Source organism: Melozone crissalis, unplaced genomic scaffold, assembly GCF_028551555.1.
Source record: "Melozone crissalis strain CALT ecotype California unplaced genomic scaffold, PUWL_Pcris_2 ptg000042l_1, whole genome shotgun sequence".
NCBI lineage: Eukaryota > Metazoa > Chordata > Aves > Passeriformes > Passerellidae > Melozone > Melozone crissalis.
Genome location: NW_026535820.1, coordinates 60,644,264 through 60,659,930, shown reverse-complemented (window position 1 = coordinate 60,659,930; position 15,667 = coordinate 60,644,264). Strand labels below are relative to the sequence as shown.

Sequence of the window (15,667 nt, the reverse complement as noted above, 5' to 3'; positions counted from 1 at the left end):
CTGTACAGCAGTCTATCAGGAGTTCTCTAGTAAAGCTGATATAATCCTAAATTATTTTTCAAGGTATGAGTGTGTTTTAAAGCTTTGGATGAATTCTTTCAATAGGAACTTCTCTTGGAAGTTTAGAGGTGGTGCTGGGACTCTTTCTAGATATCAGTGATACTTTTGCCCACCGTCCAGGAGGAATGATGAGGAGGACTCCATCCTATCAGAAGGCTAATTAATTACTTTATTATACTATATTATTCTATATTACATTACATCTAAACTGAATCCGCACAAAGCACTCAACTCAACTGCCCAGAATCTCGTGACTATCAGCTGGTAGTCCTGACACACACACACATGGATTCAATTGGCCAGTGAATCAAAACACTCAAACCAGAGTTCAATTACCAATTCCCTTCAGGTAAACAATCTTCCACAATGCATTCCACTTTGGCACAACACAGGTGCAGCAAATGAGATAAGAATTGTTTTCATCATTCTTTTTTCTTCTTCTCTCACTGCTTCTCTGAGGTTCAGAGAATGTGAATCCCACATCTAGACAAGCTGATAACATTGTAATTGCATCACATCTGAAAATGGATTAAAATGATAATATTCAGGGTAGAGCTAAATGTATTTTTCATAGATGAGAGTGCATTCTGCACGAGTTCTGAGCCACCTGTACATGAGCTAGCCATGGACTGAGCTGTGTAGCCACCACTAATGAAAGGGTAAAGCTGCAGCGAGTGGTTTGGCTGGAGGCAAATGATGTTTGCATTACACCAGTCCCATGTCCCAGCTCTGTAACTTCTGTTTCAGGCAGATGTGTCATCTGAGGTATGAGCTGAGAGTAGGCAGAAAAGATTGTGCAAGAGGTGTTTGTGGATTTGCGTCCCTTGAGTTTTTTACTGAGCCCTTGTATTGTGGGTTGCTAAGAAAACTGCTCAAAGTGCTCTGTGTCTTCCCTGCCCTCCTCCCAACTTGGTGGGGTTGGTATGTACAAGCTGGTGGATGATGGCATGGCTTGGTCCCAGGTGTTTCTGCACTGAGAGTGCAGAAGTATATATTTGATATATTTGAATTTTGTGTCGTGTGTCTGTTGCTATACCTTTCATCTGTATCCGTATCTTATAAACCTTACTGCATTCTCAGCTTGTGTTGTCTATAGACCTTTCTCATTGTATTTATTCCTCTTCATCCATATTTTCTTTTCTTTCCTTCATCCATGCTTTTTTTTCCCTTGATGTGAAGAGCAAGTAGCAGTTTCTTATTTCCATATATAATTTAAACATATGCCTAAGGTTGTAGTTTTGATGAATGGCTTAAGTCAGTCTAGCTCTGCACTGTATGTTCACCTCCTCTCTTGCATTGGCATCAGGGAGCACAGGGCTGCACAGTGAGACAGGGCTGTGATCTCCCACCAGAAAAACCCAAGGTGATTGAATTTATAATGTGGCCATATACCTGCCAGCAAAAGCATGAAAACATTTAAGGACAATTTGAAGTACTCTGAGCTGTTGTCTTCCAACTGGGGGATTGTCATCCCTGTGTTATTTGTGATAGCACTTGTTGGAGCTGGGTGTGAATGGTGATGGTGTCTTTGCACTGGTTTCTTGTGCACTGTGTGGAGAACACAGCCTACACAGGTTTCTTTTTCTTCACTTCTGTAATCTCTGCAAGAAACATTTGCTTGACTCTTACCTTGATCATGTTTGTGTAGCACTGCTGAGCTCAGTGGGCCTTCACCCTGGCACCTTGCTCTGCCAGTTTGCAGGCTCTGTTTATTTGCCACCAGAGATGGGCTGTGTTTCATCTTTTATGACAAAACAGATACTTGTCTTTCTTCTGGAACACAGCTCTGTTAGATTTTCATATCTATAAGGAATCTGGCACTTTCTTTTTAATGTGGGAGAGTATTAGTAATTAAGTAATTACTGGTTAAAAATATGTGGTATCTCATTTAAATATCTTCTGATCTGATTACTTTAAATACATTGTGGATTAAAAAAAGTTCAAATTATAGTAATGACATACACTGACTTTGTTTTTTTTTTATTTTTTTTATTTGTTCCCTTCTCTTTATGTGAATGGTGTATTCATGCTTCTCATCACTGTTGCTGGGTTCATTGCCAATCATCTAGAAAACCACCAAAGGTAAGTATTTTGTCTCTTTTTACATTTGTATCTGCTTGAAAATATTGAGCACTGCAGAAGTATTGGGCGTATTGCTGTAGTATGTGAACAACATGCCTTCAAAAAAGGAAAACATTAAAAATAATCTGTTCTTTAAACTTCCAAGTTAAAAGCCTCATAATTTCAGAAGAATATGTTTTAATCCAACTGACATGTAGGCAGGGCACATGGCTTGTTAAAGCTGTGACCAGAACAAGCAAAAATTTTAATGCAGTCATAAAAACATTTGAAAGACTGAATAAATAGTGTGTGTAAAACATTTCGTTACAAACAGTTCTGTTTAAAAGTTCAAATACTATTTTTAAAAGGCAACAAAAACCATCTAGTAATAGATAAACCATTTTTGTTTGCACTTGACATTAGTCAGGAATTAGTAATTAGGGTAAAAATTGCCAAAATGTGCCAGAATTCTCATAGAAAAGGTTGTGTTGTTGGTAGTGCAGGGGAAGCGCAGGAGAAATGTACCTGTTGGGACATGGAATAAAATTTTTCTATCAGTTAATATGCATAATAAAAGAGAGTTTTTTCATTATGAAACGTTTTTTTAAAAGGAAGAAAACTCTCCTTCTTTCTGTCGTTGTAATTCCTGCACAAATCATTGTTTTTTACAAGAGCTTTCATTTTCTGTAGTGCATCATTTGTATTCCACTATAGGCAGATAAAATTATTCTGGAATTATGTAAAAGCTTACGTATGGCCTTGTGTTTCCTTGACAAAACCAGAACAGCTGCAGGCTTGTGCGTAAATGTCACATTATGGTTAGGTATAGTTGGATGGTCATTAATATCCTTAAGCTACAGTGCTGAAATTTGTGATGTTATGTGAAATATTTACCAGACTGAGACAGAAGAAGGTTAGTACCATCTGGGGAAAACTGGCATTGCTAAGTTTGTAAAGATGTGATGTGAGATTTCTTGATTTATGCAGTTTTTGGGGTACTGCATGTAGTTGATTTTAAAATAAAAAATTTTTAAAATGAAATTTTGTAAATAATGGAAGTCTCTTTACCTTCAATGGGCTACTTTATCATCAGCCATGGATAAATTGTTTTCCCAAATCTACTTGGTAGCTCAGAAGCTGTGATAAAATAATTTACATAAGGATATTGGGATGCTATTTTGCTTTATATTTTGCTATTCCTGCAAACATTCCATTTAAGTGTAATTTTGTGGCAAAGGTAAAACAGGTGTTCTGAGCTGAGATCTGTGAGCTGTGTCCCAGGGTCCCTTCAGATTTTCTCTCCACACTTCTTCAGCCCTGTCACAGGTCTTGTGTTTGTCATAGTGACCAACTTTTTTTTTTTAGTTCTTTAATTGCTTTCATAGGCATTAAGTTGACTGGTGTAGACTGTGTCTGCCATTTCCTTGTGTATCTCCTGTATTACTTGTCTCCATCAGCAGTTGTAAGAGGGCTGTAGGAACACCTGAATGAAAACTTCCCTTCTTCAGTTCTCCCTTCCTTTCCTTTTTAGGGACCAGCTAGCACCCAACCTGTCACTGATTGCTTCTCAATGAAAGCAAAATGTTTGGCCAATTAATTGGCCATCTCTTGGTCAGATAGAAATGGCCATTAAGCATTGGTCATACAATTGGAACCTTTTATAGCTGCACAGACAATGTGTTAGGGATTATGTTCAATCTGGGTAATGCATTGCAAAAGGCTGGAAGCCCCAGACTCTGCCTAGCCTATACTGAGGATTAGACTTCATAAGAATAATGAATGTGAAATTAAACCAATTTTGAAACTAATTATGTAATTTAGCTTAAACTGGCAGGCAGTTAATATTGGGTATGTGCTCATTACCTGTAACTAGTTTCCATAAGTATGCTTGCATGCATAAACCCTTAAAATTATTATTTCTGCTAGCCATTGATTAGGAACCTTAATGAAAATACATTGTAGAGAATGTTGGTTTGGGTTTTTAAAATGTGAGCACCTATTTGGCTCTCTTTTTAGATTCTGTGACATGTAACAGGCAGCAGGCACGATGGCTCCTCTAGTTTAAAATCTTATTAAAATCTGCAATTTCATTTTAAAGCCACATATACAGGTGAATTTGAGGCAAAACTCTAGATTTTTCACTGACACATGTGATGGATGCATGGACCTGCATCCCAGTTTGCCTTGTTGAAGAAGCCATAATTTTTAGTTGTCTCCTTAGCAAAATAACCATCAGCTCTCTTAAACTGCTGCAGGTGTTTGCTGAAGCAATCAAAGTCCCATATCTTTTGTTTTTCTTAAATGTTATGGTTACCAGAACAAATATTTTGTACAATTTCTAAGAGTTGCCAACACTCCAAGTATAGTTCTCTATAACCTAGAAATGACCTACATAACTTACTTTATTAGGCTGATGTGCACACTTACAATGATTCTGGATACAGTAGTACCAGGATCCAGCACTTCCCAGCTAGCTCTTTCTCATAAATTTTCAATTTTATATGATTGTGCTGAGTGTACCCAGTTCATCCCTTCATTCAAAATCTTTGCTTTGTAACCTACTACCCTAGTGTGGCAGGTTTCTGGCAGCTTCCTTTTATCTAGCTTTCTCTTTCAGATGCTAGGATGAAGTATAAGATACAGAATCTTGCAGAAAATAAGAAAATTTTAAAGGCTTTTTTGTTAATTCCCTCTGTTGTTTAAAATCACAGAACAGTTAATGAAAATAAAGAATACTGTTAAACATCTTCCAAAATGTAGTTAAAAGCTAATTCATATAAGGGGCTTGAAGTATAAAAAGTTCTGTTTGTGTCACAGATATCATTGTTCAAAAATACATTTTAATAGTTTTGATATAGTTGGTAGATACACTTCTGGTACAATTTGGTAAAGATTTTTTGCTAAAAATGCTTTTTCAGTGCCTGATAGTGCTCAGGTTGAATATTGGCTATTGAGTCTGAGACTTAACCATTAACAGAACTTCTCATGGCTTTGATAGTTGTATTTACAGGCAGGTTAAACCCCTTTTCATGGATTCTGGGGAGAAAAAATATTAAGAGAAAAATAATTATTCTGCACGCTTCTATCAGAAAAAGGAGTAATACCCACCACTTCCATTTTAAGGAAGAATAACCAGTGAAGAGAGGAGAAAGAAGGGAGCACATTAGAAAATATTTAGAATATTTAGTTGTTTCTTCATGGCATATATTCTATGTATTGACCCTGAGTATGCTTCCATGCTCAACTTGGGATTGCTTATCCTGCCATTCCTGCACTGGGCATCAGAAAAATATAAAATAGTTATCTTTTTTATCATCTTTTCTGTATGAGGGTTACTCTTTTGGTAGAATGCTGTCCTACAGATATTTCCCATAAAATGCCTTCCTGATGTACATGTTGAGGAGCCTTGCTGATTGGGACCGTGTGTCTTGCTCCTGTGTGCCTTATTTTTACTCTGTTAATTCCTGTGTTTGCAATCTGTTTTCCCAAAGGTCTCAGTTGTCCATAAAATTGTTTTGGTTGGGTGAATCCTTAAGGTATGGTTGCTGGGAATGTTCAAGGTTGCTGTTTTGTCATCACTAATCAAAGTGGTGTTTAAGTGTTCTCCTGCCTGTTTTAATGGAGAGGGGAGTTCAGCTGCAGCTGCTCTGCATGTTTTGCAGATAGTACATGCTCCAGCAGTTTCTGCCTTTTTGCCTGACACTTTTTTTTTTTTAAGTAATCTTGTTACTTCTGTTAGAAGGATTTGGCAATTTTCCAGAACAGAATTTATAAATAGACCAAATCCATGCCCCAGCTTTTTTATGTTTATTATGGAAACAAACTGAAATGCTATATTTACATTTGTTTTATCTGAAGGCAGAATTTTTCTCTTCTTATTGCATAATCATTTTTTGACCTTTTGAAAACCAGTCTGACCAATTTTTACCATTTTAAAAACATCCCAATAAAATCTGCTTTTCTAGAAGAAACACTTGGCTGCAAGCCCATATTTTAGTTTTAAGAGTCTCTTTGCAAGGCCAGTGTTTAAATTAGAAGTCATTGAATGATCCTGTCATCATTTTCCGTGTTAACCAAGGGGAAAACGTGTAGGACAATAGATTAAATTGGCCTATAGTCGTGCTGTATTGACATTTCAGTCATTACACATAAGCATGTATAGCCAAGTAACCTTTTTAACTGGTCTCTGTGATCCACTGCAGATGACAGTTTTAAGGGGGGAAGAATGGTCAGTTTTGAGTCCTTACGGTAGAGTCTGGGGTTTTTTTTTGTGATTTAATTGCTTGCCATTTGGTCATGGGGGAGACCAGATGTTGTTAGCAAGTCCTGTGCTGAAAATTTCCATAGAGTTTGAATATGAGAAGAGGAACAGTAGTTCTTGGACTGTACGAGTTAGGAAAAGGGTTTGTGTTCTTACTGATGACATAGTTTTTTGCCTAGATTTGATGATCAAATGCACTAAAGGTAATTTACAATGCCCCCAACTTGTATCTGAAGACAAGGTGGAGTAACTGCTGCATTTTACTTGCAGTGCAATGGCCTAATGACATTTTTGACTCAGTCACATCAGGGATCATCCTGATTCATGATGATGTCTGATTCTATTTGTGCTGCAGTGACTCAGGCCTCCCTGTTAGATTATTATGGGTTTGTTTGTTTTTTCTTCAGAAGGGAATTCCAGAACTCTTTACTCTTACAGACTAAGTGTTTTCTCAATATTGAGTCTTCCCTCAGGCCTTTTGATGTGCTTTGCTTTAAGCTGGAGGAAAGTGAAGGAGGTGTAGTTGTGCTAACCTGGTGTTACCTTCTGTAATATTTGCAGTAATAGATGTTTTGGGAAGGGTTAGATTGCAGCATATCTGTAGATTGTGTTGTGTAGTAACTCTGAATAGCTGGGACTTCAACATGTTCTTCATCCCCAAAAGTCAGATGAAAATGATCCATCTTTGTCCTCTCCTCAGGATTTGCCTTTAGGGAATTTGCATATTTCAGCTGGCAGAGCCTGTGGCTCTTGCTCTACACTGACATGCATGGGTTGTTCCACAAAGGAGATCACCTGTTGGATGACTAGGAAAAGGCAATCTTGACCCAGGCAAAGTTTTATTAAAAAGGTGGTTTGAGATTTTCCCCACCTCTTGTGCTTCCCCCCAAAAAACCCCAATAACAAAACCAGAATCTATGTTGTTAACTCATCCACAGTCAGTTTATCATGGCAACATGTGGAAAACACACTGCAGCTTAAGGTGTGTTTGTAGCAACCTAAACCTGTGAAAAAAAAGTAAAATGTCCGTAATGATGTTCTGGAATGTGCAGGAAAATAACCTTGGATTGAATCCCAGCATGTTAAGTGGTTTTACAGGACACTGTTCCATGTTTGCAAGCCCTCTGAGCATAGCACTGAATCTCATTCAGTTTCTCACTGCATCTGTTGACTGAAGTGATACTAAGTCTTTTCACTGGAGCAGGCTCCGATAGCTTGTTTCTCTAACAGAGCTACATCTTCTCTTTGTAGTTTCTGAGCTTCCTCTACTGAGATGCAGTATTGTCCTCTTTCTTTAGATGGATAATCTAATACTATATATTTGCTTTTTAAGAGTAATGCTCTTCTAAATATCAGAAGTGCATCCCAAGGTAAAAATTGTGTGTATTGTGCTGCTAAATAGTGTGTATATGTCTGCTAAATAGTCATCTCACCAAATTCTGTGTATTGAGTGCTTGTGTTGCTGTTCTTTTCACTGATAACAGAAACATTTGTCACTGTTGGTGCCTGGAGAAGAGTGGAGTTAATTATGAGTTTTTGTCTGTGTTTTGTAATCTGTATTAGGGGATAGAGTAAGGAGTAATCTGTATAGTATATCATACAGATAGAAAAGAAGTATTGAGCTTTGTTTCTCTCATGGTTACTCAAAAGTATTTGATTACACAAAAATATTTCCACCAATTATGCCTTATTACAGTTCTGATTTAGGATCTGCAGAAATAGTAGAGCCCAACTGCAATTACACTGTCATGGATATGTACTGCTTTAAAACAAAAGTCTTATAGCCAGGGTTCCTAATTTGTTTTTTTTATGTACTTCTACAGGTGTTTGCCTTTGATCACTGCTTCTGGTCCATGGATGAATCAAACACCACTAAATATGCAGGTAAAGTATTTTCTACACAGTGGACAGTGTAAATAATTCAAGAGAGGTCCAAACTTCCATATGTTATTTTGTGAAGTTGTTTTGGGGTTGTTTGTGGTTTTTTGTGCATTTTGCACTATGATGCTCAAGTGACTTCTTCACAGAGGCAGACTTATGATTTTTACAGGGATTCAGTCATCTGGTACTAGCTCCTCAGCTGAGAAGGAATGCAAGTTTTAAGGTGCCTGGGACGCTGTTCAGGAGAGATGTTTTTACATTTAAGCTATAACTTTTTTTTTAAAAATCACCTGAAAGTGCCTTTTGTCATTTCTGTCACTTACAATTTCATTTCTGCATCAGCAATTACTTCTGACTGATGCCAGTGATGAATGTGCATGTTTTCAGTGCTCTGCATCTCTGTGCATGAGAGGGGGGAATAAAGCATGTTCTCCTCAGACAGTGTGATGATCTCAGGTCTTTCAAATGATTCATAGTCTGACTGTTGAGATCCCTAATGTGTTTTGAGTGATCAGCTTTGTGACTCCTTCCTACCAAAAGCTGGCTAATCCACATAAGATTGTAATCCTAGCAGTTTTCTCATAACTGGATTTGTCTATTAGTATATTCATATTTTATAAAAGGACTTGTTTTGGTAGAGAAAGCTCTGAACACTGGGATTTCAAGGCTGTGGTCCATGGAAAGGGAAAAACCTCAAGTTTAGATATTCATATTATGAAATTTTTTGGCCCATAAGAAATCTTGAAAGCTGGTAGGGTTCATTTCATCAAAGTTTAAGATCAATGATCTTATAAATGAACTGCTATATATACATGCGTTCAAAATATATTTCTGACTCCTGTAGGCCCTGGTATGAAATCCCAAATCTTAAGGACTGCACTGTATTTCTTAATGGCCTGAGCAAAGAGAGGCTTCTTCAGGAAAAAAATCTTTTCACTTGTTCAGCCTTCAAGAGCTGTGTTTGCACGGAACAGGTGCACTGCGCAGTATTTGTAGCTCAGGCTGGGAGAGGCTTTGGAGCCCACAGCACCTCCTTATGTGCCTGCACACCCCTGTTTCCTTTAAAAGGAAGGAGGGGATGGTGTGTGCCCATACCACCATGGCACTAACCCACAGCAGAGATGGGATAGACCCAAGAAACACTCCTAACCAGTTGGACTTGTCTCTGTCTTGGTTTAACTCCTCTCCAGGTGAATTCAGTGGGCTTCTAGATCTGTTTGTTTTTCATTTGAGTGAAAGCTAGATCTCTCTAGTGTGTTTCAGAACTTGTAAGTGGATTTGCCCTATCTAAGAAATTAAGTTTTATTATCTGTATGTAGATTAACCTCTTGTGGGACTGGTTTCTAGAAAATGGTGCCTTGCATCTCTTCCACTTTCTTACTGGCTAGTAAGTTATGAGGTGTTATTTTGCCTATTCCAGTCAATATTCCTGCCTGGGAAAAAAAGAAACCAAAACTGGTTTTTGGCTTTGGGTTTTTTCCTTGTTTTGCTGGCGAGAAGTGGGAGGGGCGGTATTTTCTTGGAGTTTCTTTCTTGGTGGAAGCCTATGTGGGAGGCTTTGGTGTTTGTTTTTTTTTTTTCTTTTCAGAAATATGATAAGAATGTGGGCTTGAAGACTTCCATACAGAAAACAATGGTTTCACTGTTTTGTTGTTGTATGGTCTTGAAGCTATCTTATGACTGCCCGGCCCTAAGTTCTAGAACATAATGAATTTGATACAAAATTGAAACTAAAGTGACTAAATGCCAAACCCAGAATGTTTCAGGTGTAAGTTACTGTGTTGTTCACCTGCTTGGGCATGAGCTGATGCTATCCTATACAACAGTAGCATTTCTTGGTTTAGGTCCAAAAACCAAATGTTGAGATGGCAATGTTTTGGATTTATATATTGTTAATATTAAGGCTCCTTTAGTCTGTTTTCACAGCTTGGCCTCAATGCGCATATGTATTAACAAAAAAAAAGAGAAAAAGAGGTAACTAGGTTTGGTTGGGATTTCTGATAACTTCTTTGGCTCATGGAACAAACCTCCATTGTCCTAGGCACCTTGTAAATAGCCATCTTGTCTTGCATCCAGAGGCTGTTAATGCTGTAATAGTCATTGTTGCAATCTTAGATTCCAAACAAGCCATCTGACCACTTGACTTTTGGAGCTAAACAGGTATCTCTTGGATGCTGGACTACATAAGGAATGCTGATCTGGAAGCTAGGTGCATTCAACACTCCTGCGCAGAGTAGCTCTCTGTGGATGTGTAAATTTAATGTCATTGCCAGGAGCAGGGGTGAGTTGAAGAATTAAAAGCAAACATGTAAAGCTTTATATGTTTCCTTTAAATTGTGCAACTCACACCTAAGTCGAGACTGCTTAAAAATATAAGTTGTGTATGAGCTTTAGGCTGAAGTAAAATTCTTAGAAAAGGCATGTGCAACAGATTTAGTTCCTTGAAAAACCCTTTTACCTGTATCACAGAAATACAGTGGAAGATGATACAATGAAAGGTTTAACAAGTACTAGGCCACCCTATCAGTCACTGCTCTCTGTGCAAAACCAAATGTGCTCATTTTGCATTATGTTGAATGGATATATAGTTGTGTATTTCACCGTGTATTAAAGATTTAGCTGATTGGCAGGTGGGCCATGAGAACACACAGAATGGTGTGCACCACAGACAGCACACGTGGATAACTCTTCCTTGCTGTTTTTGTTTTAATGCCCACAAACCCAATGTTTGTCCACTCCTGGCAATGCACATTTGTCACAGGATCTTTAAAACTATTACACACGATCAGACTGACTTTATTTCTCACTTTATTGATCAATCTATGCTACTATCAGCACTTACTAATATTGTTCACTCAAGAGCGAGATTCCTGTTTGGATAAACTTAATTGCATGGGTAATTGAAAACAATTCCCAGGCTCTGGGGGTGTAGGGCTGACCCTAAAATGGTATAAGCCATCTTTCTTTCATGAGAGATCTTCAACTTATTTAGCTGAACATAAGGTTTATTTTTTTTGTACTAATTTTCTTTCTTTACTCATGTTCGGGAAGTACCTACCTTATTTTTCCAGCACTTGAAAACATGGGTATTGTTGCTGTTGGCAGCAGAATTGCTTTTTAAGCATTTTTTTTCCTGTTGAAATGGAAACTGCAGTCTTAAATTCTAAATGATCCAATGATATCACCAACAGAAATAGTGAAGGTAACCTTCAGGTGACAAAAAACTTGTAGAGGGCATCTTTGCAGCTGTCTTTGCCAGACTGGCTCTCATAAAGACAGCAGGGAGTCTGGAGTACAGAAGAGAAGTAAACTCTTTACAAGCCTTTGTGGAACTGGTGCTCTGATCTCTGCCCTCCAAGATAAGGGGGCTCTTTAGCAACTTGATATATTGTGTTAGAGAGAGCCCCATCCTACCTGTCCTGGAACACTTCCAGGGATGGGACCTCCACAGCTTCTCTGGGCCACCTGTGGCAGTGCCTCATCACCTTCACAGTAAAGAAGTTTTTCCATATTTCTCATCTAAGCCTATACTCTTTCAGTGGTGGGGGACTTTTTATTTGTCTTTGTTCGTTTGGTTTTTACACTGAATATTGATGCTGTGCATTTCTGAACAGTTTGTGTCTGTATCATTCCAAGCAAAGAATGGTTTGTGCTGATCATCACGTGCTAGCTCCTGCACCTTTTTTCTGATTATTTTTTTCTGAAAGCCATAGTTAGGTGTTAGATGAAAATATGGATTTCTCATTGGGAAAGGGTGAAAAAGAAGTCAGTGAAGTAGTTTTTGAGGAGGGGGGGAATTTGGTTATAGGACAGAGTGAGTTTGCCTTGATCTGGAAGAGGGATGAGCTTTGTCTATAGGCTGCAGTAGAGGTGTTTTGAGAGTGAACAAAATAGCTTATTGCCATTTATTCATGACTTGAATGGGTCAGGAGTCAGTTTGTGGATAAAGGACACACCTGCTTGCCTTGGAAAGCTCACAGAGACAAATAACTGCTCAGCATTTTGGTGAAGAGGAAGATATTGAGAAATTCACAGAGATGTGAACAAAGGATTCTTTTTACAAGCCTGGACGACAGTAAGAGCCTATTGAAGTCTGCAATGAAGTGGATTTTTTAAAGGAAAAAGAGAAACCCTTCCGTTTGGGTAGGATTCAGGAGATGGCATAAATAACTGCTGCAGCACTTAGGCAGGTCCATTCCTAGGACCCCACACTGTATTGACTTGCCTGGTTTTTCATAAACTCCCTAACCTCCATCATGTCTGGCCTGAAATCTCAGCTCTGTGTTTCTGCAGGCTCCTGAGAGGCCATACACCTGACTTGGAGCTAAGCTGTAATTTTATAGGAAATATGTATGCTGACTGCAGCATTTTCCTTTTTAAAAGGAAGCAAACCAGGCAATTGGCTTAAAGAATTCTACCCTTCTACCCTCACAAGAGACAATGACTTGTGGATTTTGAGCAGACACAAGTGTCTTGTCTATTTGTAGTTTTGACTTAACATTGAAGCTGTTCCTGGTCTGAAAGAAAAATTCACCAGACTTTGCTTCCCTTTCCTCAAAAGCATGGGCAGAAGGGAGTTCCTGGTGTGTGAGAGCTGGCAGCTCATTTCTTTACCCTGGGCTCCCTGGCAGCCTTGGGCATGTTCTCCCAAGCTTGTCCCTCCCAAGCTTCTCCCAGCTCTGAGCAAAAGCTGGAAGAGGGGATGGATGTCTATGGCCTTTGGTTGCCTCTAAGGTGCTGAATTGTCTTAGTCAGCTGGAAGATTGGGAATTCCCTTCTTAAAGACTATAGAGGAAATCCTCCTGTTAGGGTTTTTTTTTTTTTAAATTTCTCCCATTTGCTGAAAATTAAGTCATAAGTTAAAACCCCTGCTAACTTCCTTAAATGCTAGGCATCTGTGGAAGAAAAGTCATGTAAATAAGAAAAAGTATGAATTACAGGCAGTATTGACTTATTTAGCAAAACAGAAATGCAGCAGTGTTGACACTGGATCTATATTATTTCTTTTGACTGTAAACACATATGGACATAATTTTGTATGATACAGAGTTTGTAAGCAGTTTGCAGACCCACTAATAAAATTCAAGGGGGAAGCAGTGTGGTTTCTTAATAAAAAATAGCAAAATATCATGGATGATATACTGCTGCTCTCAGTGCCCTGCATTTGCAAGCTGATAAAATATCCGTATTTGAATTGCAGCATTTTGTATTCTTTTCTGTGAGTGCACTTAAGACCAAATCTAATTTTATCCCACGATCATTTGACTGGTTACTATAAACAACACTTTTTAATGACCCATTTGTCTGTGTTAGTATTGCTGAGCTATTCAAATATGTAACAAAAATACCATTTTAGAATTATATATCAGTGTCTCATTGATTTTCTGTTTGTGATGACAGTTTGAAAATTAAGTATCTCCTGAAAAATAAGCTCAGCTTTGCCAGTGAAATTTCAAGTGGATTCCTTCCCTGATACTCATCAGTGCAGTAATCTGTAGGTCATCCTATGGTCATTATGACCAGGCACAATTTTAAAACACTTTGGTGTTTGCCTTTTTTTTCCTTAGGAAACATGGAGGAGGTTACTGGTTTATTACTTGTCAGAAGTGGGTGATAAAAGTTTTTTCCTCTTCTGACAAATGGTTTTGTCTTTCACTCACAATCACTGTGTAATGTATTTATATTTTATTTTTCTTTTAATATTTATACTCAGCTTCAGTCTTTGCTTGATTTTTTGTTCTTGCTCAGCTTAGGAGTTGGTTAGAAAGCAAATTTTTGTTTATTCGACATTCTTATTAAAATCTTCTGCTGATAGATTTTGTTCATCAGTAGTTGAGCACTCTCTGTTCCAGGCTGTTGAGCAGCGCTTTCTCAGCATAGATATTCTAAAATGACCAAATGACCAACCCGTAGTTGAAGGAGTCAACTAGCACTGAATATGCATGGTGAAGGAAATGGAGTCACTCCAGAATACAGTGGATTTTCCTCTGATTTTAGTTCCTATATTCAGCATTTCTGAACTGTGTTAATGCAAGTCCAGTGACACTTTGGAATTTTAGAAATTCAGCTGGAAAGAGACACGAAGACCATTTCATAGTGCATCACTGCACTAGTTTTTTCTTTGTAGGGGAAAAGAAATTAGGTTATAATAAAAGGAAAATGAAAGTGTTGTACTTTCTTGTCCTATTTATGTTCTTCTAAAACATTCTGCAGTCATTCCAGAGGTGGTTCTGCTGGAATTCTCTGGGCTATGGAATGTGGATGTTCTCATAAGTAATTATGTAGCAAGATTTATGCTAGTATGCCATTTTGAGAGTACAGAAGTCACTACTGCATCCACAGTAAGAAATAATTTCTTCCAACTGATAACTGCTGAAACTCCCATACCAAGATGAGAGAGGCAGCTGATCACAGTGTTCAGAAAGTCACCAGGCAGTGAATCTAAGTTTAAAACCATACACCTGAAGGTGAACAAATACTGTCCTTAGCTCAGCTCTCCTTGTTTTGGGTGTACACACAGCTGGTGTAATTGTCTGATCAGAACTCAAAGCAGACAGCACATTACCCTCTTTGTGGTGTTAAAATTCTGGGCTTTCCTATTAAAGAAACTAACAAACAATATGACTATTTTCGTCTTCTACATCTGAAAGCTTGGAGTGCATCTAAAATCTGCCTGGCTCAGGGAGTCAATTTTCAAACTATCAAATACTGCAGCTGATGTTTCAAATGATGGATTTGGCAGAATATGTCCTCAAACGACTCTGTTGAGGTCTCACAGCCTCCTAATACACATTTTCTTCCTGAATGTCATTGGAATGCTTTTATCTTGTTCCAACATCACCTTGCTACAGGGGGAATTATAATGGCTTATAGTGAAACTTGAGGCAAGTTCCCAAGAGAGCAGCTACTTGTTCCTGTGTTCCCCTAATGTCCTGGTTCACCAATGGGTTTCATTGAAATTTCTTTTGACTCTTTTTGTTACAGGACTCTGTGATTAAACAATACATATTAATTGCAGAAACTACACTGAAATAATAAAAAATTTAGACATCCATGTTATTTTCTAAGCATTCAACTTCTATGACACGTTTTGAAAAACTGCTCACTTTACAGATAATCAGCAATATATTTAAATGCAGGTAGCAACAGTTTTGATCCTATCACTCAGTTGTACATGAATAATGTTTCCATCAGTGCTCTTAATCATAAAAAATAATGTGCAAACCTTTTTTATTCTTGTTTTCGGTCAATTTGAGCATGTTATACAATTTAAAATAAGCCAAATTATTTTCTAGGTCAAGAAGTGGTGTTCAAGTGCCTTGGGGAAGGAATTCTGGAAAAGGCCTTTCAGGGATATAACGCTTGTATTTTTGCCTATGGACAGACAGGTGAGTGCCCTAAAGG

The 15,667-nt window shown here is 38.1% G+C and overlaps 1 protein-coding gene across 3 annotated transcripts in view; it reads left to right on the top strand.

Annotated features, from left to right (window-relative positions):
• The window catches only part of KIF13A (kinesin family member 13A), a 105,036-nt gene that overhangs the window by 37,877 nt on the left and 51,492 nt on the right, over positions 1-15,667 (top strand). For all 3 annotated transcript variants that reach the window (XM_054284808.1, XM_054284807.1, XM_054284806.1), the window contains exons 3-5: positions 2,130-2,142; positions 8,206-8,266; positions 15,559-15,651. In XM_054284808.1, the coding sequence (XP_054140783.1) occupies positions 2,130-2,142; positions 8,206-8,266; positions 15,559-15,651 (167 nt within the window). The remainder of the gene's footprint in view (positions 1-2,129; positions 2,143-8,205; positions 8,267-15,558; positions 15,652-15,667) is intronic.